Here is a 22,305-nt window from a genome sequence, read left to right as displayed (position 1 = left end):
GGGCTGGACGGAGAAAAACAGAGCAGAAGGTTGGGAGCAGAGAGAGGGCTCAGAGTGGATCATAGGCCTGAATTTGATTCTGAGTACTGCATGCCTCTCTCCTTTCCCATTAGATATCACTGGGTGTAGCCCCGGTAACCCTCCAAAGCACGGGTGATTGTGCCTTCTATAGAAAGGAAAAAAGAGGGGGCGGAGAGACAGTACAGCAGTAAAGCATTGCTTTGCACACTGCCACTTTGGGTCCAATGCTCAGTATCCTGTATGGTCCCCTCAGCCCCACCAAAGTGATTCTTAAGCATAGAGTCAGGAGGAAGCCCTGAGCACTGCTGGATGTGACCCAATGCTCCCTCCCTCCCCCCCAAAAAAAAGAGAAGATGAGGGTTGTGGTTGGCATTCTTCTTTAATATTTAACTAATTCACTATACCCATTTCATAGAGATAACTGAGTAGCTTGGGGAGCGGCATCTGACTTATCAGATCTCTGAAGTTAGGCCTGTGACATCTGGCCGTTCGCATATTCCTGCCTTGGTTCTGACTTTTTACTTAATTAGGAACACAGGCCCCCAAACATGCTTTGTAGTCACCTGAAAATCCTTACTTAAGTAAGTGTGAACTTTGGCAACCCAGGAGAGCAAAATAGTAAGTTGAGCTTACAAAGTTGGTGTGAGTTTTAGTGCTGATTCGTAGATGGCCCTTAAACTTTAAATTTTAAAGTTATGAGCCTTAGGACTTATTCTTCGATTGTAAAGGAGGAAAAAGGTCTATGGTGGCTTTCCGACTACCATAATTCTCAATGAAATAGTATCCGTCTCATTCTCGCTCTCGCCTGACCACTGACTAGTTCTGTTATTTTATCATTCTGGTTTTCATTTTGGGCCTCTTAGCTCTACCCTCAGGAATTATTACTCCTGGAGGTGCTTGGGGGACCATATGGGAGGCAAGGTATTGAACCTGGATTGACCATGTGCAAGGCAAGCGCCATACCCACTATATCATCCCCTGGCCCAGTAGTAGTAACTCATAAGTCATCTTTTAGACTTAGAAAATAGGTGATCAGGGCTGGAGCGACAGCACAGAAGGTAGGTCGTTTGCCTTGCACGCAGCCGACCTGGGTTCAATTCCCAGCATCCCATATGGTCCCCTGAGCACCGTCAGGAGTAATTCCTGAGTGCAGAGCCAGGAGTAACCCCTGTGCATTGCCGGGTGTGACCCAAAAAGCAAGAAAAAAAAAAGAAAATAGGTGATCATACTAACCTTGCTCGCCAAATTTTCTGAAGTGCTCCCCATGTTTTTCTTGTCCTTGTTCCTTCATAAGGTAAGACAGAGAGAGCAAGGCCCAGCGGCAGATGAAATGGCTTGAGAATGAGTAGCCCCATTGCTTGTGTCCATGATGCTTCTATTTGTGGTGGTTGTTTTGGTGTCTCAAATTTCTAACCCATTTAAGAGTGGAGTGCTTCACTCCTTCCAGAACATTTTTATTTCAGGACTGAGCTGAGGAGGAGGTTGTATTTTTGGGAGAACTTGATCAAGTTTTTATGGCTTTTTTTTTCTCTCTCTTGGTGCATTGCTCCTAAGGTTAAGTGGAAGATTTTTCAGGCCTTAACTGATTGTATGGTTAAGGACCTGGAAGATGCCATTCTGAGCTCTGAAGTGGATCTAATGAGGTTTTGCAGTGCCTTCCTTTTAAGAGCCTTTTATGCATTTCAGTTATGTCCCTCATGACATTCATAAAAAAAAATCAAGGCAACAGTAGCTTATAGCGTCTGAGTTTCAGATGTACAACATTCTCCAAGAGCACGTATAATACCGCATTATATATTGTCGTTTCTGTCATGTCATTTTTGTCACTAAACAAAATACATATCGTCTTGTAAGCACTGCCAAGGGTCACTCCTGAGCACAGGGCCAGGAACAGCCCTGATAAATATAGCTGTGGCTCCCCCAATAATTAATTAATCAAACAACTAACCAAATAATCTCATTTGCGGGGCTACAGAATACCAACTTCAATTTATACACATTTCCGTTGAGAGAGTCTTTTCAACTCCTTCTCTAAGAAAGATCCATTTCTTTTTTTGTTTCAAATATGTGCAGTAGGTTTGTTTATCAAAAACATATTAAAGGAGTTACTAAGAATTGAAAAAGTCATTTGCATTTCACCATGGAAACCTCCTTCCAATAAAGGAGTTGTGATTTGTGGACCAAATTGAGATTGGGATGTTGAAAGAAGATACTTCAGTGGGAAAAAAGGAAAAGGTGATCCCAATAAACTTGAATTAAAATAAAAAGCGGATTCCAAATGAACAGAAATGTCAGCTGCATTATTTCAAGGATGTCAGCCAAGTTGAACAATCACTAAGACCTTTCTAAGTGTCTGGTAGCACGTGCCTTTCCAATGGACTCTTTCCTCCTCTAGTTTCGTTTTCAACTTATATTTCCTCAGAAGGCTATTTGCCCTCCTGGCAAGTAATATCCTTGCACTGATTTAAAAACAAGTGTCTGGGCTGGAGAGACAGTCCAGGGTGAGAGCATTTGCCTCGCATGTGGCTGATCCAGGGTCATTCCAGATCACAGAATCAGGAATAGTCCCTTGAGAACGGCTGGGTGTGACCCATCCTCCAAAAAAAAAAAAAAAAAAGGGAAAAAAAAAGCCCCAAACAAACTGAACCTCAAATGTATTACTGAATTGAAAATCTGCTTTCATGCCATTAACCTGGGATTAATTTTGTTCTAGTATACTATGAAGAATATGTCATGTGATTGTAAGTGTCCAGAGATTAAGGAAGACATTAAATAGACCATAAAACTTAATATGTTTTGATTTTTTCTATTTAAGATTTTTATTAGCTGGTGAGTATTTGGGTTTTTGTAGGGGGGGCTCCCTCTCGACACTGTGTGGGGCATGAAGGGCCAGCAAGCCAGGGCCTCACGCGGGCCACCAGGTACCCTGCCCCTCAATCACAGCCCCAGGCTCTTGCCAGAAGGCGTTTGTCTAAGGTGGGTCTTGGTCTGTGGGAAACGTTTTGGAACAGGAATGGAGCAAAGCTGAATTGTAGGCCTTTGTTGGCAAATGTCCTAACCTCATCCAACTGTTTTTCCTCAGCTGTAAATTGTGAATAATCCTCACTCCCGTGTTTCTTGTGAAATCAGAAATGAATATGCAGGAATGACCTTTGAGTTCCAGCTAATGTTAATATGATTATGTAACAGACCAAACACAAAGTTAAATGATCAACATGTCGAGTTCCACGGCTCTGATTTCCAGTACTCCGCTCAGATTTCCCTCCCTTTTTTTAAAAAAAAATTTCCATCATGTTTATTCCCATACTATGTTTATCCCCATGTTAAATTTTATCATCTTAAATATTGTCTACAGGGATGGAGCAATAGCACATTGGGTAGGGTGTTTGCTTTGCACGTGACCGACCCAGGTTCGATTCCCAGCATCCCATATGGTCCCCCAAGCACTGCCAGGAGTAATTCCTGAGTGCAGAGCCAGGAGTAACCCCTGAGCATCGATGGTGTGTGATCCAAAAAGAAAAAAAAAAGTCCACATAGGGCCATAGGGCCACATGCATCGGATCCTGGGATTTTTCTCTTCTGTAGGGTTTGTATTATAACATCAATAATTATTTTAATAGGATTTAATCTCCCAAAACCATCAGAACGCTGCTCTACAATGTTAATGCACAATCTTGTCTATGACATTACTGTTTTGGGGACGGGGCCATCAATGTTTGGGACATATCCAGTAGTGCTCAAATCTTGCTCTTGGCTCTGTGCTCAGGGATTATGCCTATCAGGGTTTGGGGAACCGTATGTGGTGCTGGGGGTTGAATAAGGTTGGCCATGTTTTAGGTGGGTGTCTTACCCTCTGCACTACCTCTCCAGCCCCTCTATGATTTTTTTTTTGATCCTTCCTAATCTGTGAATATTCAATGCTGTGTAGACATCAGAGACGGGGTGTGTTAGTCCTCTGTTGAACTGGTCAACTACTGAGGAGACACAGGTTTCTCTTCAAACTACTACTGAGGAGACACAGGTTTCTCTTCGAACTACTACTGAGGAGACACAGGTTTCTCTTCAAACCTCACTTACGAAACACGATGACTATGTGTGCACCGGGCCAAGGTCTGGTCAACAGAAAGTGGTTCTGTTCCTGATCAAGCTCAGGAAATGGTTCTGGCAGAACTGGCCCCAGAAAGGCTTTTACTTCCCCCTGCTGACTCCCTTACCCGTCTTAGTCCCCCAGACCACTCTGAGACCGGAAGGGCTGCAATAAATCCCTCCCAACACAGTCGCCTGCCTCCCCGTCTCGCCCGTGGGCCCCTGGGCAGCTTCCACCTGGTCTCTGTCTTCTCTCAGCCCTCTCACTGTCCGCCCTTCACCCAAACATGTCAGTCAGGTTTCCTCACGGTCCTTATCAGGGCAGTCTGGTGACTTCCTGTTGCTCCTGCAGGTCCCATCCAGGGTCCTCCCGGGGCTCCCTCCAGGCTCTGTCCTGACCCACAAACCTTCCTGCTTGACCCCGTGTCCTCTGCACTCACATGGCTCTGTCTGCACGGACCTGCCTGTCTAGGAAGCCCCAGGACGCCTCACGCCCAGGCGGTGCCCTCAGTCTCCCAACAGGTCCCCCTCCCCCAGGGTCACATGATTTGCTTCCTCCTTCCTGGTGTTCTCAGCCCCAGTGTCCTCTCTGTCGGGAAGACCTTCCTCACTGGCCCTCTCGCCCTTGCTCTCTCCCTTTCATACGGCTGCTCGGGAATTCATTACCCCATTCCTCCAGGAACAGGCATTCCATACTCCCCGGTGCTGGCCACGCCAGCTGCCATTAACCATGGGTGGCCAGTGAGCATGAGAAACGGATCGAGTGAGGCCCAGGAACTGCGTTTTTAGTGTAACTACATTAGTTGCAATGGCCTCATTTGGCTACTGGCTCTGGTAATGGATGGCACCACTCAGCATTTAAGCTCGATCGAGACAAAGTCTTGCCTGTTTTGTTTTTGGCAGGGTGTCTGGGGCCGAGAGCGATGCCTGGCAGAGTAGGAGCACTGAAAACGAGATTCTTGTTGAATGAAGAAGAGACTAGATCCTTTGCTCCAAAGATCAGTCTCAGGGCTCTCCTGGAAGTCATTAAGTTTTTCTCTTATAACATGGCCTTTCTCATAGAGCTTATTTTTGACGAGACTCATCTAAGAGCTTTAAAAGAGCTACAGAGCATGGAAGTAGATGAAGGAATTATTATTGCTCATGGAGGGAGCAGAGGGGATAAGGAATGGTTGTCCTAGGGTACTGAGAGTGCCATGTCGTAGGGCTTAAGATTTTACCTTGTGTTTTGGGGCTGGAGTGATAGCACAGCAGGTAGGGCATTTGCCTTGCACGCAGACGACCTGGGTTCGATTCCCAGCATCCCATATGGTCTACTGAGCACCACCAGGAATAATTCCTGAGTGCAAAGCCAGGAGTAACCCCTGAGCATCGCCTCAAAAAGCAAAAAACAAACAAAACCAACAAAAAACCAAAAAAACAAAACCAGAAAACAAAAAAAACCTTTACCTTGTGTTTCTTAAACACTCTATTAAATGTAAGAATCCTTATTTCCACTCATTCACTTCTTCCCATTGTCTGTAGTCCTGGCTTTCTACACTCTCGTGGGGCTAGGCAGCACATCTGTTTACATCAGGCTTTTTTAACAAGATTCAATCAGTGACGTGTGCCTGGGCATGTTTATTAAATTAGAATTGCGGTGATTCTATTCAGTCTGTTAGATGCTAAGAAATTGCAAGGCACTGTCTGTTTGTGGAGGAATTGGAGCTAATTTCCTAGGGCTTGAACCAGGGGATTGCTTTGGGCTTTGTGGCTTGAAGCCGAGGGAAAGTAATGGTTTGAGGGGCAGGAGGGACTTCGAAAGATCACGGAGACACTTGGGCTGTTCTCCAAAGAAACTTCCCCCAGATCACCTGAGACATTTGGGCATCTCTCCCATTTCCCAAGGCTCCAGGCGCTGGGATTCTCAGCTGCTTTCAAAGCCAGTTTTTATGTTCTAGAAATACTTATTGTTAAAGACTTTGAGATGAATAAGGTAAAAATACTTGTCCCTCAAAGGAATGGAGAAATAGATACACCTATATTTATGGAATCATCTCCCGTGATTATGTTAGAGATAAATCCTTCATTTCTGCCCTCTATAACAAAGAATATAAGGCGGAGTGGGGCCCTGGGAGTGTGGCTCAGTGGTAGAGCACATGCAGTTTCATTTTTTTTTTCTGGGTTTTGGGCCATAGCTGGGGATGCTCAGGTTTTCTCCTGGCTCTGTGCCCAGGGGTCACTCCTGGTGGGGCTTGGGAGGGTGCATAAGCGTTGCTATGGATAGAATCTGGGCCAGTCTCATGCTGGCCCCCAGTAGTACAGCGCCTTACTGCTGTACTCTTGCTCCAGCCCCAGTGCCTTGGGTTCTATGCCCGGGACTGGAACCCACTTTCCTCTGAAACAAAAACCAAACCCAAAGGGTCCCTGCCATTGTGCATCCCACACCGGGGCACCTTCTTCCTGCTTTTCCTTTCTGGATTCTCCCAGGCTGAGCAGGATCTTGCAGATGAGGTCCGAGGCCTCCTGCCCGGGCGTCTCTCCTGTACCCATTCTAGGTGTGGCTGTCCTGCTTCCAACTAACTCACTGGCCTCTCTAGAAGCAGCTCTGGAAGCTGAATTTTTTACAGCCCTGCCCCCCAAGTTCAAACCCAATAGTGGCTGCTTCTTTTTTATAAAATTTTTTTTGTTAGTGAATCACTGTGAGGCACAGTAGTTACAAACTTACGAACTTTTGTGTTTGTATTTCAGTCATACAGTGATCGTTTACCCATCCCTCCACCAGTGCCCATTCTCCTCCACCAATGTTCCCAATATCTCTCCCACCACCCCCACCCCATCCCCCACCAGCCCACCCTGCCTCTGCGGCAGGGCATTCCCTTTTGTTCTCTCTCCTTTTGAGTGTTGTAGTTTGCAATAGAGGTATTGAGTGGCCATCGTGTTCGGTCTATAGACTACTTTCAGCACGCATCTTTCAACCCGAATGGGTCCTCCCACCATCCTTGGTGTTCCCTTTTCTATCTGAGCTGAGTGGCTGCTTCTTGTGTTTTAGGGGTCGGCACTAAGATTTATTGATTGATTGTATTTATTTATTTATTTATTGTATTTGATTTATCAACTTTTCTAAGGCAAGATGGCTTCCATGTCTTTGTGTCCTCGTTAATCCCTACGGACAGTGAAGAGTCACGCTCTTAGAGTCGCCCAGATTCTCATTTGGTGCGTTAGTAGCAGCCCCACTTTAGGGGATGGATAGAAAGAAAGTCAGTTGAGCAGAGAACTTCAAAAGCTGTTTGTTTCTGTAAAGGCCACCATCAATTACATAAGAAAAGGCCACCAAGTCCTGTATGTAAAAAATGTTAACTTCTGTCTCCTATTATATGAAAAATATTTTAGTGATTAATTTATTACCTCCATGCTTTTTAAAATAGGTATTTGGGGGCTGGAGTGATGGTACAGTGGATAATATGGCCCCCAAACCAAACCAAGCCAATAAAAAAGGGGTTTGAGTGTTAAGGTCTGACCTGCAGAGCTTGGTCAGGTGGTACTTGGGGACCGTCAGGGCCACACCCAGCATTGTCTGGCTGCCAGGACTACACTCTAGGTGGTGTCGGAGGGGGAAAATGTATGTGGTCTCAGACCCAGGGTCTCACACATGCTGGGCATGTTTTCTACCACTTGAACACGCTCCCTAGCCCCTTCCACGTGCATTCTGCAGGTGTGTTATATTATATTCTTTTTGGATGTAGGTGAGATAAAATCCTCACAGGTTGTACTTCAATGTAACATTTAAAACTTAAGCGGATTTGAAGATCACCCAAATTTTCGGGTTGTTGACTACATTCATGAACTTGTCCATCGGGCGTGAGAACTCCTGAGGTGACTTTGGGAGCTGCTCTTGTCACAGTTCATTGTCCTCTTTCATTTCTTGTGGGCAGTGTTTCATACACGTTCAACTCTTAGAAGAAGTTTCTTCCACTTGTGAAATAATCTCTGAGAAAAGAGGAATTCCAGTTTTAGAAAGTACTCTGGAAGTCTCTCCTATTCTGGGTTTCTAATTGCTGTGTTTAGAATAATAACCACGAGCTACCCTCAGTGACCTCCCTCGAGGCTAGTTTTGAATGCATAAAGGGGTTTCCTTTATGCACAGATATGTGCCATTAAAAGGTGAGAGGAAGAAATTGAATATAGTGTTGGCTGCCATTGTAAACAAGCCACTTAAAGATATTCCAGAAGCTGTTATGTCAGCGGGAGAGCATGATTTTTACAATTAGATGAAGTCTGAAGAAACCAGCTTGCTCTGATTAAATACTTATGACATATGCTAAAAGGACCAGAGACAGCGTCTTGCACAGATTCAAAGGGTGCTGAGATTCTAATGACTCCAGCGAGTATGAAGATGGTAAATTCTGGAAAGGAAGCAATGGCTTAGTCTGGGGAGGAAACTACTGAGGTTAAGGTTACTTGTGCAGGTTGGAATGCAATGGTTTTAATCTTTGCGAGAATTGAAAACCGTCTTGAATTGATAGTCTGTGTTGACGATATATGGTTTTAAAACGCCTGTCTAACAGAATCAATTAAGTACCTGTTATAAGGAGACTTATGATTTCATCTGCAACTCTAAACATGAATATGTTTGAGTGGGTATGGCAATCTCTTAATTTTTACTTTCTTTAAGGCTACATTGCAGCACACCTTTTTATTTGGACACGTGGAGTTGTCTCTCTTTACCACCTCCTTAGAAGCCACCTGGGAGTATAGAGAATGGGTCTCAGTACAACCCCGACAAAGCCCTGCCATTTCATTCTGGCACCATTCCAGCTGCACATTGCTTCTCATTGCTGTTACCCATTGATGCCAACCGGAGCACTTGGAAGCCAGGAGGGATTTTATGGTTTTGTTTGTTTTGTGCAAAACTTCCATTGATTTCGTTGGAATCTTTTACTGGGGTGGGAGAGGGGGGGTTACCAAGCAGTGCTCAGTGGGCCCTGGTGTTATTTGGACAAACCTGCTGTGGGGGCCTGATGGTTCAGTGTCCGAGCCTGGTGATGTGGTGGTGCTGGGGGGAGGGGCAGTGCTCAAGGAAATTTGCAGTATCAGGGATTGAACTTGGGGCCTTTGCATGTTCAGCCTATGCTCGAGGCCTTGAACTGTCTCCCTGGCTCCAGTTGGAACTTAAAAATATTTTAGCTTTCATAAAGGGACGCCCTTTCACTGTTGGTGGGAATGCCAACTGGTCCAGCTTTTCTGGAAAACAATATGGACAGTCCTTCCAAAATTAGAAGTTGAGCTTCCATATGACCCCGCAATACCACTTCAGGGAATATATAGCGAGGATGCAAAAAAGCACAGTAGAAATGACATCTACACCTGAATGTTCATTGTAGCATGGTTCACAATAGCCAGAATCCAGAGAACAACCCGAGTGTCCAAGAATAGACGACTGGTTAAAGAAACTCTGGTACATCAACACAATGGAATATTATACAGCTGCTAGGAGAGATGAAGTCATGAAATTTTCTTATAAATGGATAGACATGAAGAGTATCATGCTAAGTGAAATGAGCCAGAAAGAGAGGGACAGACATAGAGGGACTGCACTCATTTGTGGAGTGTAGGATAGCATCACGTGAGGCTGACACCCAAGGACAGTAGATACAAGGGCCAGGAGGATTGCCCCATAGCTGGAAGCCTGCTTCATGAGCAGAGGGGAGAAGGCAGATGGAATAGAGAAGGGATCACTAAGAAAATGATGGCTGGAGGAACCAGTCGGGATGGGAGATGTGTGCCAAAAGTAGATAACGGACCAAACATAATGACCTCTCAGTGTTGGTGTTGCAAGTCATAATGCCCCAAAGTAGAGAAAGAGTATGGGAAATATTGTCTGCCATGGAGGCAGGGGGAGGGGGGGAAGGGAGGGTTTCCCGGGATATTGGTGGTGGGGAATGTGCACTGGTGGAGGGATGGGTGATCATTGTGTGATTGTAACCCAAACATGAAAGCTTGTAACTATCTCACAGTGATTCAATAAAATAAAAAAAAAATATTTTAGCTTTCATAAGTATGAACGTGGTGTGTATAGATAGGTAGATAAGTATATAGGCATTGTGTCTAATGAAGACTCTTTTGGTTCCAGTGGGGTCCTCCAGGAGAGAAGGGGTCCCTACCCATGTCAATTTGTCTGCGTCCTCCATGCTAATGATCGCCATGCAGTACACATCCAACCCAGGTAAGTGTGTGTCTTGATTCATTCCAAAATCAGTATGTAAACAAGAACTCAGAATCAAATAGGCAGGTTAGAAATTCTCACCTGGGGAGCGTGTATTCGTAGTGGCCATCTCGCTGGCTACTGAGATTTTTAGAATGTCTGAGGATACAGTTTTAGAAGACTGACTGGAAAGTTTTAATATATAGAAGTATTTAAGTTAAAAATATGAAAACCATCTGTGTTTGATCAAACTCTATAGTAATATATAAGTAGCTTCAATCATAGTAAGTCTTTGGCCACATTTCTGTTTCCTTAATAGGGAATGATGTGTTTAAAGGGCTTGAAAGGATCTCAGTATTCCCAATAATGCTGCTTGAGAGGACACAGTAGCTTTTTAATTGAGAATTATCAAATATTTGCATGCAATTGGACAAATGAAGAGTAATATTTTATTGTTTTTATTCTGTTTCTCTGAACAGCAGTGATGTTGCATTTTTTGTGGTTGACTCTGTTTGCAGACAGACTCTGGGAAGTTAACCTACAAAGGGGCCCAAGTGTTGGAATTACATGGGAAGCCATAAACTCGGGTTTTATTTTCATTGGAGGTTTGCTTGAAATTGAATAAATTTGGTGGTACTGTTTTCATTCTTCTACCCAGCTACTTAGTCAATAAATGAGCACATATTTTTACTCAGGCGGAGGAAATAAACCCTTTTTTCATTTCAAAGTCTGAATGCTTTTCTTGTCTGGGTGTCATCCTTGAACTCCGGAATTGTCCAGATTTTTGTATGATCTTGAAGTGTGTATAGTTTGGGAAGTTGCATTACATTCTGTTTGACCTGAAGATGCCACCAACCATCATTCATAGTTAGTACATATTCTGTTCTGAAACAAAATAACTAGATTTGGAGTAACTAGATTTGGATTCTAGTTAATTGAAGTCTCCCGTAAATTCATGTGCTCAGAGGTCAGTTGTATGCTGGTTCACATTTAACTTCCCTGTCACTGTCACTGTCATCCCATCGATTTGCTCGAGCAGGCACCGGTAACGTCTCCATTGTGAGACTTGTTGTTACTGTTTCTGGCATATCGAATATGCCACGGGTAGCTTACCAGGCTCTGCCATGTAGGTAGTATACTCTAGGTAGCTTGCTGGGCTCTCCAAGAGGGGGTAGAGGAATCGAACTTGGGTTGGCTGCTTGCAAGACATACGCTCTACCCGATGTGCTATTGCTCCAGCCCCCTAAGTGAGTAATTTAACTTCTTATCTATATAATGGGAGTCATTCTTCCTGCAGTCTTTTTTTTTTTTTTGGCTTTTTTTTGGATCACACCCAGCGATGCACAACGGTTACTCCTGGTTCAGCACTCAGGAATTACCCCTGGTGGTGCTCAGGAGACCATATGGGATGCTGGGAATTGAACCCGGGTTGGTCACATGCAAGGCAAACACCCTGCCCGGTGTGCTATCGCTCCAGCCCCTCTTCCTGCAGTCCTTTAAAGTACAATTTCAAGGATTTCATGACTTGTCTGTGTAAAGCCCCACACCAGCAGAGTGAGAGCACAGTGCCTGTACATAATCAACACCAGCTGGATTACTGCTTTTACCCTCTTTTTCTTGGAGCGCAGGTTTCACCAGGAAACAACTGTGATCGGAACTCCTTTGGCTATTTCCAAATATTTCTCTATTCATGGGGGAATATTTAAGTTAACTATCCTGGACGAACAAGTACATCTAGAATCCCCAACTGCCCTTCTTCTTGCCTGGGATTCCAAGCAGCAAAATTATCAGGATGACCTGGGCACATGTGAGATGATGGGGTTCGAGCTTGGCTTCTTATGCATGCTTGGCCACCTGCTCTAAGCCGCTGAGCTATCTTTTAGGACCCCAACTTATTCTCTTTATGGCAGACTCTTACGAAGCAAGGTGATAGGCTCCAGCGGGTCCTGCGGTCCGGATGGTGGGCCATCGTTCCTCAGTTATTACTGGGAGAGACAGCACATGGCTTGCAGTTGATTTGGAGCATTCATTGTTCAAGTCGTGAACACTGCAGCTTGATTGGACATAGGTTCCCTGGGTGTGACTTCATGCTTGGCAATTGTGTAGACCACCCAGGAATGTTCGCCATCATGACTCATATCAGCCTGGCAAGATGAGGCTCAGGCACATAAATCATTGACTTACAATGTGGAGGAGGAAGTGAAAAGGACCCAATAAATACAGATGGTCAGTTCATCAGTAGGAGAAGGATCTGGATTGAAATGATCAGGAAAGGCCTGTGTCACTCATGGCATAGACTTTTGACTGAGAGTGGAAATGGGGCATACTGGGAGAGTAAGTGGTTGACATGGAGAGACCCTGCAGGGCTGCTTGTGGAGCTGTCGGCAGACCCCATGGAATGAGGTTGGTGACCGACATGTGGTGATGTGTGCTCACTGGGGGAAAAAGTGGCTTGTAACATCTCACTTGACAGTGATGGTTCAGCTACAAAAATCCCAATTCCAGAGGGCCACTGCACAGCCAGTGCTCTCCACAGCCAGCTGTTGAGTTTCTGTCGTGTGTCAGGCATGAGGGACACTGATCAACAGAGGTTACTTCTGGCCTTGCCTTGTGAGCTTATTCTATGAAGGAGGGAGAAGCATTCATCAAATAATTACGAAAGTGAGCGTTAAGTCTCAATTTCACAAGTGCTCCCAACCATCTAGGTTGTGCTCCATGAGGTACTGTAATGGTGTGTGTGTGTGTTTGTGTGTGTGTGTCTTTTTTTATTGAAGAGCTCAGAGGAGGCTCCCAGGGGAGGTAATAGTCTGCCTGAAGACTAAAAGGTGGGCAGCATTAACAAGGTCTGAGATGGAGTGGGGACACCTGGACAGAAGACAGAGGAACCTCACGTTTTTTTGAGGAATCCCGGTTAGGAGGGGCATGGACTGTGCCATAGCTAAGCTCAAAGTGAGGTTCTGGGGCCAGAATGTGGAGAAGTTGTGTCTCTGTGTTGAGATCTCAGTTCATCCCATGTCTGATGGGACACCAGGGAAAGATGTTGAGTGACTAAGTGGGCACTGTTCTCATTGTGGCTGGAAGAGGGTCAAAAACAGACAAAGTGGATGTAGATCGACCTGGGTCTGCAAAAGGCCAGGGCCAGTCAAGGTTAATCCCATCCACGGCCAGCATCCAGAAACTTAAAAGCAAGCTCCCAGAAGCACGAGGCCGCTTTGCGGCCGCATGATATCTTATAGCCTGCTTCTCCTCTGGGAGAACCTGGTAAACTACCGGGAGTTTCCTGCACACGGTCCCCATGGTGTATTCATATGCCAAAACCAGTAACAAGCTGGGTCTCATTCTCCTGACCCTGAAAGAGCTTCCAATGCAGCATCATTGGGAAGGACGAGTAAAGAGAGGCTTCTAAAATCTCAGGGCTAGGACAAATGGAGATGTTACTGAGACTGCTCGAGAAATTACAATCAACAGGATTATGATAATGTCTGAGAGTGATTGAGGAAGGAACATTGATGGCACTTGGTGACAAGGATTTGGGGTTTTGTGACTGGCTGTATGATAAGATTTTTTTGTTTGTTTGTTTTTGGCCAAAGCAGCAGTATTTCTCAGGGTTTACTCCTGCCTTTGCACTCAGGAAATACTTCTGGTGGTGCTGGGGGGACCATTTGGGATGCTGGGGATTGAACCTGGGTTGGCTGAGTGCAACGCAAGTATCCTTGCCACAGTTCCATCTCTCCAGCATTGGATGGTGGTCCTGCTCGTGAAAAGGACCCCTGGGAGGAGACTTAGTGCTTCTGCGAAGATCATGAGGTTTGCCTTGGACCTTTGGTGTTCAAGGTGTCCTGAAGACGCTTAGCAGGAGATGGTATATCTCAAACTAATACAATGTAGTGTCAGTTTTATCTCAGACTGGGAACACACACACACACACACACACACACACACACACACCATCACTTTTCCATATGTCCCTCATCATTCCATATGTCCAAAACACTGAAATGCAAATAAATCAGCTTCCTTTAGCAAAAAGAATGCATAGTTCTCAGAGAGTGATGTTACAAGCGTGAACTCAGAACAGAGCTCTGAGCTAGAAATCCACGCGCTGTGTGCACAGCCACTGCTCTCCCCTGCGTGGCACGGAGACAGAACTGGAGCTGCCAGAGCGTGGGATGGATTCCCCAGCCTGGAGGTATAAAGGCAGAGGGGGCTCGGCAGCAGACCACTGGGAATGCCCGCAGAAGTGGCCAGTGAAGAGGATGAACCTGCCAAACAGGCAGGGATGGAATCTGCTCGAAGGTGTTTTGGCTGGCTGACAGAGGCTCAAAACGATGAGGACATTTTGTTTGCTCCGTGGGAAATGGCACGGGGAGTGGAGTCTGCTTCTCGTGGACATCTGCTGTATTTGTAAGATGCCCACCATGGGGGGTGTTCTCTTCCTGCGTGTCACCTTCCCACACTGGGCAGAGGACCAACGGGGACAGAGAGAGAGATCAGACAGAGGTCATTTGGTCTACCTCTTCCCCTGCCCACTTTAAATTGGTTTATCACAACATTCTAGGTTGTCAGGGGTATGCGGCACACCTCTCCGTGTAGACAGGGTTTGCCGTACCCAGTTCCTGCCCTTGCCTCTCCCTCCCCTTCTCCCTAGTAACCGTCATCACTCTCCTCTTCCCTTTTATCAGAGAGAAAAACTAAATATCCAAAGCTTCCCTGCAGACTTTCAGTTCTTACCTGTCAGAGCAGAGTCCCCTGGTCCTCCCTAGTAGAATGTGGGGGGCCTTGAGAGATGCTAGGAAGACTCTCGCTGTGTAGTTTAGGGACTGGGAGGTGGGTGAGGGAGGGAGGGTGGCTGGCAGTCACTGAGTAGCAGTGACAGTTTGCGGTGTTGAATTCAAAGCGAGTCAGCCTCTCTACGGGACCCCGGGTCAGCTGTGCTGGACTCTGCGGCCGGCATGTGAGGGGCAGCTGGAGAGGATCCACTGAACTGAAGGACAGGGAGGTCTTCAGGTCTGGGTGAGACCAGCTCTGTGCCCCTGTGGGGCCAGCAGCTAGATGAGTAAAGGCACAGGGCAGGCGAAAGGACATGTCCCCAAGCAGACCCCAGCAATTCAGAGAAGCTTGCTGCTGATGTGGCTTTAAAAATAAGTTTTTTTTTTTAATCGAATCACCCTGAGATACAGTTGTTCATGATCAAGTTACAGTCACACAGTGTCCAAGCACCTGTCCCTTCACGGTGTCCCTTCCCTCCACGAATGTCCCTAAGTCCTCTTCTGTTCTTCAGTCTGCCTCGATGGCACACTTTTCTTTTTTTTTTTTCCTTTTGGGCACTGTGGTTTGCAGTTCTGTTCTGGAAAGAGTGTCACGCATATCATTTTACCTCTTTTCAGCACCCAATTCTTGTCCGGAATGATCACTTCCTACTGTGATTGTCATAGTGGCCTCTTCTCTGTCCTATCTGCCCTCCTCCCACTGTGACCAGCTTCCTACTAAGGGCGACTCCTCCTGGCCTTCATTTCTATTGTCTTTGGGTATTATTCTCCTACTGTGTTTCTCTCTTGCAAAATGGGTGCAACCTTTCTATGTCTGTCCCCTTTCCTCTGACTCATTTCACTCAGTATGATACTCTCCATGTCTGTCACGTGTATGAGAAAATTTCATGACTACATTATTTTTACTAATGACTGAGTCATATTCCACTGTATAGATATACCATAGCTTCTTTGTCCACTCTCTTTTCTCGAGCACTTATGTTGTTTAGATTTTAAGAATTCCTCAATGAAATAGAGTGAGTGATCAGATGACAAGAGACACTCCTTCTCACCTCTCGGCCTGTTCTCTGCTCTTTTTCTAACTTGTGCAGGATGGGAACTGGAGCCTGTTTCCCAACTGCAGCATGGGGCTGGTGAGAAAATTGGGGTAAAGCTCTAGCACAATTATCAGCTCAGAATGAAGGCTTCAGCACGCACAATGTTTATTTCCCTTCCAGTAGAGTTCTTGATTATATTGGTATATGATTGGGTTATTCATAACTTTTATTATGCAATTTATACTACCAGAGGGTGTTTTTCATAGTTTTTTTGTTAATAAGGTGAATTAGGCATGTCTTAAGGATGTTGGATGGTGAGGGGTTTAGTGATGGAATTATGTGCATGGAAAACCATCATTAAACAGTATTGTAAATCACAGAACTTCAATCAATTGAAAAAAAAAACGCTTAAACACTGTTTAAAATAGCCAAAATCTGGAAAAAACCAGAGTGCCCAAAAACAGATGACTGGTTAAAGAAACTCTGGTACATCTACACAATGGAATACTATGTAGCTGTCAGAAAACATGAAGTCATGAAATTTGCATATAAGTGGATCAACATGGGAAGTATCATGTTGAGTGAAATGAGTCAGAAAGAAAGACAGACATAGATTGCACTCATATGTGGAATATAAAGTAGCTGAGAGGTACAAGCTTGCAATGATGCAATTTCTGGCAGATATTTTTCTGGACTTAGTTACTAAAATACTAAAATACAGAAACCCAAAACCGTGAGGCCGCTAGTGCGGCCGCTTGACCTCATATCTCTTCATTCTCAGCAATGGAAAACAAATTATCAAATGCTTCCTTTTCAGCAGGTCCGACTTTAGGGGGGAGAAACTCCAAACAATAATAGTGAGGTTTTTGTTGAAATATTGAATGTAATCAAAGTAAAGTGAAAGTAAAGTGAAATTTATCAGTTACACAGGAGGGGTAGAGGGCTGGGGAGGTGTGGGGGAGGGGGGAGGTATACAGTGATTCTTGGTGGTGGAATATGTGCGTTGGTGAAGGGATGGGTGTTTGAGCATTGTATAACTGAGACTTAAACCTGAAAGCTTCGTAACTTTCCACAGTGGTGATTCAATAAAAGAATAAATTAATTAAAAAAATTCCTCTGCAAAAAAAAAAACGCTTAAAAAAGGGTCTTGGAATGAAGCTTACTAAGGTAAAATACTATTTTTGTAATGTATGAATATGTGACAACAGTTAATTTTGAATTTAATGTTTAGACTGAAAAGTCATTCTAATAGGTTTTATTACATTTCAAAGGATATTTTGTCAGGCATCTACAGTTCATATTAAAATTGTGTTTTCTTCCTTGCAGTGTATCACTGTCAATTATTGGAATGTCTCATGAAATATAAACAAGAAGTGTGGAAAGTAAGTCTCAAACTGCATTAAACTCACAGATTTAAACTTTATTTAAAACTTATTTGGTTATTAAAACTTTATTTAGGTCAAATTTATTGATGTCTTCTTATTTTGGTGTGACAGAACCTATTATTCTTTCCTTGCTGGTTAATTATTTATCATTGAGCACAGAAATGATACTTGAAGAACATAGAGAACATAGTGACTTGACAGAAAAAGTAACTGGATAGATCTTACTCTCAAAATTCAGCAGATCTATATGCCTTGACAGTTTTATTTAATCTGAAAGGCTGCCTGAAAACCTATCTCCCTTCAAACAGGCGATGTAAGTTGCTAAGAAAGGTGTCGTAGGAAAATGTTTCTAAAATACAGCATTTGACAAACTGGCTTATGAAATTCTAAATGCTTTCTTTGACATTATTCTGAGTAGAGAAGATTTGATGAAAGGTGGCATACTTTGGAACACTACCCAGAACCAGTACTTGAAACAAAGAAAAGTGATAATGTTATAATATTATCTCATCTGAAAAACACATCTGGACAATGAAATTCTGAGGAAATTTGGGGACAGAGGTATAGCACGGTGGGGAGGGTGCCTGCCTGATAGCACGGTGGGGAGGCTGACCTGAGTTAGATCCCCAGCATCCTATATGGTCCCCTGGGCATCACCAGGAGTAGTTCCTGAGCACAGAGCCAGGAATTATCCCTCAGCATCATTGGATATGGCCCCCAAAACAAAACAAAACAAAACAAAACAAAACAAAACAAAACAAAACAAAAGGGAAATGCTAGGGAAATAAATCACCTCACCCCTTTCCTGGAATTTTCACTGCCTTCTTAAGATCAGGTGAAATGTCTTGATTGTCTTTCGATGATGTTAAATGAGAACTTGCTCCTGTTTCCTTTAGGATCTTTTGTATGTAATAGCCTATGGGCCCTCACAAGTGAAGCCTCCGGCTGTGCAGATGCTGTTCCATTACTGGCCCAATTTAAAGCCTCCTGGGGCAATAAGCGAATACAGGGGCTTGCAGTACACAGGTAAGGAGAGAATCACCCTGTATTGGCCCATCTGTCTCTGGTGCCACATTTGCCACAGGTCTGTTTATTAATCTTGCTGTATTATATTCATTCTGCCTTGAGGCATTATCATAAATCTTTTCTGCAAGTAGGTGGTATAAAATAAATTAATTAAAATGAGTTTCCAAAGCAAATATGACACGATAGCAAATTGCTTAAGACCCAATCCGATAGGCTATTAATACCCGGTCTGTGGTCTTAACTCTTGCTAACATGGATCATGACCAAATTGTGAGCAGGGATTAATGCTTGAAAGTTGGCTCATCACTTAGCAAAGCCCCAAGTGTCTCCTTCTACTCTGATAAGACTTAGAGCAATTCCAACATTAAGTGTTCATACACTACATAAAAATTAAATGACCACAGTAGCCTCCTGGGAAGGAAGAATCACATTTCTTAAATATTCATGTAAGTAATAACTGAGAAGTAAATATTGAATTTAAATATAGGTGCATAATGATTGCAAGCAAAACACAAAACCCACAAATAAGCAAGCTCTAGGTTCCAAAGTTGTTGTTTGTGTTTATGTATAATAAAATGAAAAAGCTGCCTTTGACAACTACCGGGTCTGCAAGTGGATGGAATTCTATTCCCACTGAATTACATATCCTTCCTCCCCTTGCCCCCTGAAAATGGGAAAGATAGATATTTTTGAAAACTTAGTTTCTATTCAAGTTATTGTGGGATTATATGCTGACTTTATAACACTCTACTTCTTGATATCACTTGTGTTTACAAAAGAAATTTGAAATGCCTCAAAAGAAATTTAATGTAATTGAGCCACTCGCTTTATGTTCCCAATTTAAGTCAAATGTTAGCATTATTAGTTTGGGCTTTGATTACCCGTGGTAGACTTACTCTTAACTCACAATCAATAATATAGGCCTTAGTAGTGACAATTAAGGGGGTAGTAAGTGAATTTTTAACAATGAAAATTTCTACCATTGGTGTTTCCTATCATTACTATGTTTAACTATTTAACTATTGATAAGTGGATTATTTAAGTGGGGCAGCAGTAAAAATGTCGGAAGCAACAATAAATGGTGACATATGTGACGGTGACCTCTTTTTGCTAGATCCTTGAAATGAGCATTCTTGTGATCTGCAAGTGGATAGCCACCACCATGGAAACACAATCAAAATTTGAAGAGTAATTTGAAGGGTTAACCTCCTATGCTGGGCACTGCACTATTTTTTAATGCACAAAACAAAACAAAACTCTAGACTTCACGGAGTTTGATGTGACTTGATATGGAAATGAATTCATTTGAAGATTTTTTTTTTATTTTTTGCTTTTTTGGCTCACACCTGGCAATGCACAGGGGTTACTCCTGGCTTTGCACTCAGGAATTAACCCCTGGTGGTGCTCAGAGGACCATATGGGATGCTGGGAATCGAACCCGGGTTGGCCGCGTGTAAGGCAAATGCCCTACCCGCTGTGCTATCGCTCCAGCCCCCTGAAGATATTTTAAATATCCTCAGGATTGGTTACTCTTGGTCAAGCTTTAATTCTTGGTACTGTCGGTAAAGTTGTGAAAAAAAAAAAATCGGAATCACCTGACCACTATCTTGGCACTGAATCTCCCAGTTGTATGGCCAGGCCTGGGCTCCGGAGGCCTGAGCGGGCCTGAGCACACACAGGGCAGGGACTCGCCCCTATATCGAGGTGGGGCAAGTTGAGGGAAGAGTTAGTGTCCGGGAAGATGGCCCAGCAAGGGGCTTGCTGGCTGGGAGCTTTGTGAACACTCCATGTCCTTCGGGCAGTGACTCAGAAAGGGCTAAAATGTGAGTTGGAGGGAACCAGGCCGAATGCAGCCTGACAGGGTGTGAGAGGAGCAGATGAGACAGAAGAAGTGGGAAGCTTAGTTTGGGCTTTGATTACCCGTGGTAGACTTACTCTTAACTCACAATCAATAATATAGGCCTTAGTAGTGACAATTAAGGGAGTAGTAAGTGAATTTTTAACAATGAAAATTTCTACCATTGGTGTTTCCTATCATTACTATGTTTAACTATTTAACTATTGATAAGTGGATTATTTAAGTGGGACAGCAGTAAAAATGGTGGAAGCAACAATAAAAGGTGACATATGTGACCTGACAGGGCCTGGGACAAAGTCTGAACTTGAGTCTACTGGCAGAGGAGAACCAGAGTGAGGTGAAGCTACATAAGAAGGGGTGTCTGTGTAGAATGTTCTGGAAACGTGGTGGATGGCTAGTTGCTTTCATTTGCTCCCTCGACCACATTGATGGACAGGAACAACCAAGCCCGTCTTCTCAGTATAGGGGTCTCCCTGCTTACTAGGCCATTTCCTCTTGGTCATTCTAAAGCTCTGTCGCTCCCGCTAGGCGTCCGTTCTTTAGTCCTTCCTTGGAGCCAGATCTCCTACTTTCTTCTTTTGAAAGTGCGTCCTGTTGTATTTACCTGCCAGGTACTGTCTGAGGCCCACGGGAGTGAGCCCCATGGACATGCCCATCCCGGTAGCCTGTGGCTCCGATAAAGGCATCACTTTGGAGCTCGCAGTGCTGTTGATGTGGCACTGTGATGCCAGACGTTGTTCTCGGCGTGTATGTTCTCAGTGAATAATTTAGCCTCCTCCTAAATGAACACCGTTTTGTGGACCAAGCACCACACTGAGCTTTATTGACATCTCAAGGAATCCTCATGGAAATCTTGAGAGGTGGCTTTTCTTATTTCAGTGTTAGTGCTGAGGACAGATTGTGTGTGTGTGTGTGTGTGTGTGTGTGTGTGTGTGTGTGTTTGTGTCGTGTTGGGAGGGGCCGTATCCAGCAGTGCTGAGCGTTTATTCCTGGCCCTGCACTCAGGGATCATTTCTGGCTGTGCTCATGAAGCCATCTGGGGTGCTGAGGATTGAACCCCGGTTGGCCTCGTGCAAGGCAAGCAAGCACCTTATGTGCTGTCCGATCTCTCCAGCCCCCACCCCGAAATTCACACAAGAAAAGGAACTTAATAACACTCCCAAATTCACACAAATAAGAAAAAAAAATAAAGCTTGAGTTTGAACTCAGATCATCTTCGCTGAAAACTCACATTCCCCCCCCCCACCCCGTTCTGACAGTAGATCATGGCTTCTGCGCTTCTGTTCAGTTCTTTAACTAAACTTGAGCAGGAGCATTAGAAATTCCCTCCCCCCCGCCCCCCCCCGAGGAGTAGAGTGAGAGTGCAGGGGTGAAGGCACTTGCCTTGCCTGTGGCTGACCCAGGTTTGATCACTGGTACCACCCGGTCCCCCAAGAATTGTGGGTTCAGACTTGGGGGGCTCCTAGCACTACTGAGGTGGCCTTGTGCATTATCACAGCTCTAAATGCTTGCATTGAACTGCAGGACCAGTTGGCCAAGAATTGCTGGGAGAGAGACCAGCCCTCCTGAGGTCTGCCTCTGCCAAAAACAACAACAACAAAATCTGAATAAAGAGTATTTATAGGGACTGGAGTGATAGCACAGCGGGTAGGGCATTTGTCATGCATGTGCCCTACCTGGGTTCAATTCCCAGCATTCCATATGGTCCCCTGAACACCGCCAGGAGTGATTCCTGAGTGCAGAGCCATGAGCAACCCCTGAGCGTTGCCGGGTGTGACCCAAAAATTTAAAAAAAGGGTATTTATAACACCTGGATCTCATTATATCTCTTTTTTTGTGGGGGATGGCCATATCCGGCAATACTTGGGGACTGCTTCCAGCTCTGATCCTGAGGTCACTCCCAGTAGTACTTAAGGGATTAAGCAGGGCAGGGATTGAA

The 22,305-nt window shown here is 44.5% G+C and overlaps 1 protein-coding gene across 15 annotated transcripts in view; it reads left to right on the top strand.

Moving 5' to 3' along the window:
* UNC79 (unc-79 homolog, NALCN channel complex subunit) overlaps window positions 1-22,305 on the top strand; it is a 295,942-nt gene that overhangs the window by 58,911 nt on the left and 214,726 nt on the right. For all 15 annotated transcript variants that reach the window (XM_055133643.1, XM_055133648.1, XM_055133638.1 and 12 more), the window contains 3 exons: window positions 10,220-10,312; window positions 17,424-17,479; window positions 18,379-18,508. In XM_055133643.1, coding sequence (XP_054989618.1) covers window positions 10,220-10,312; window positions 17,424-17,479; window positions 18,379-18,508 — 279 coding nt within the window. The remainder of the gene's footprint in view (window positions 1-10,219; window positions 10,313-17,423; window positions 17,480-18,378; window positions 18,509-22,305) is intronic.

This window comes from Sorex araneus, chromosome 3 (assembly GCF_027595985.1).
Source record: "Sorex araneus isolate mSorAra2 chromosome 3, mSorAra2.pri, whole genome shotgun sequence".
NCBI classification, from domain to species: Eukaryota; Metazoa; Chordata; class Mammalia; order Eulipotyphla; family Soricidae; genus Sorex; species Sorex araneus.
This window is presented reverse-complemented; position numbering and strand designations above follow the sequence as displayed.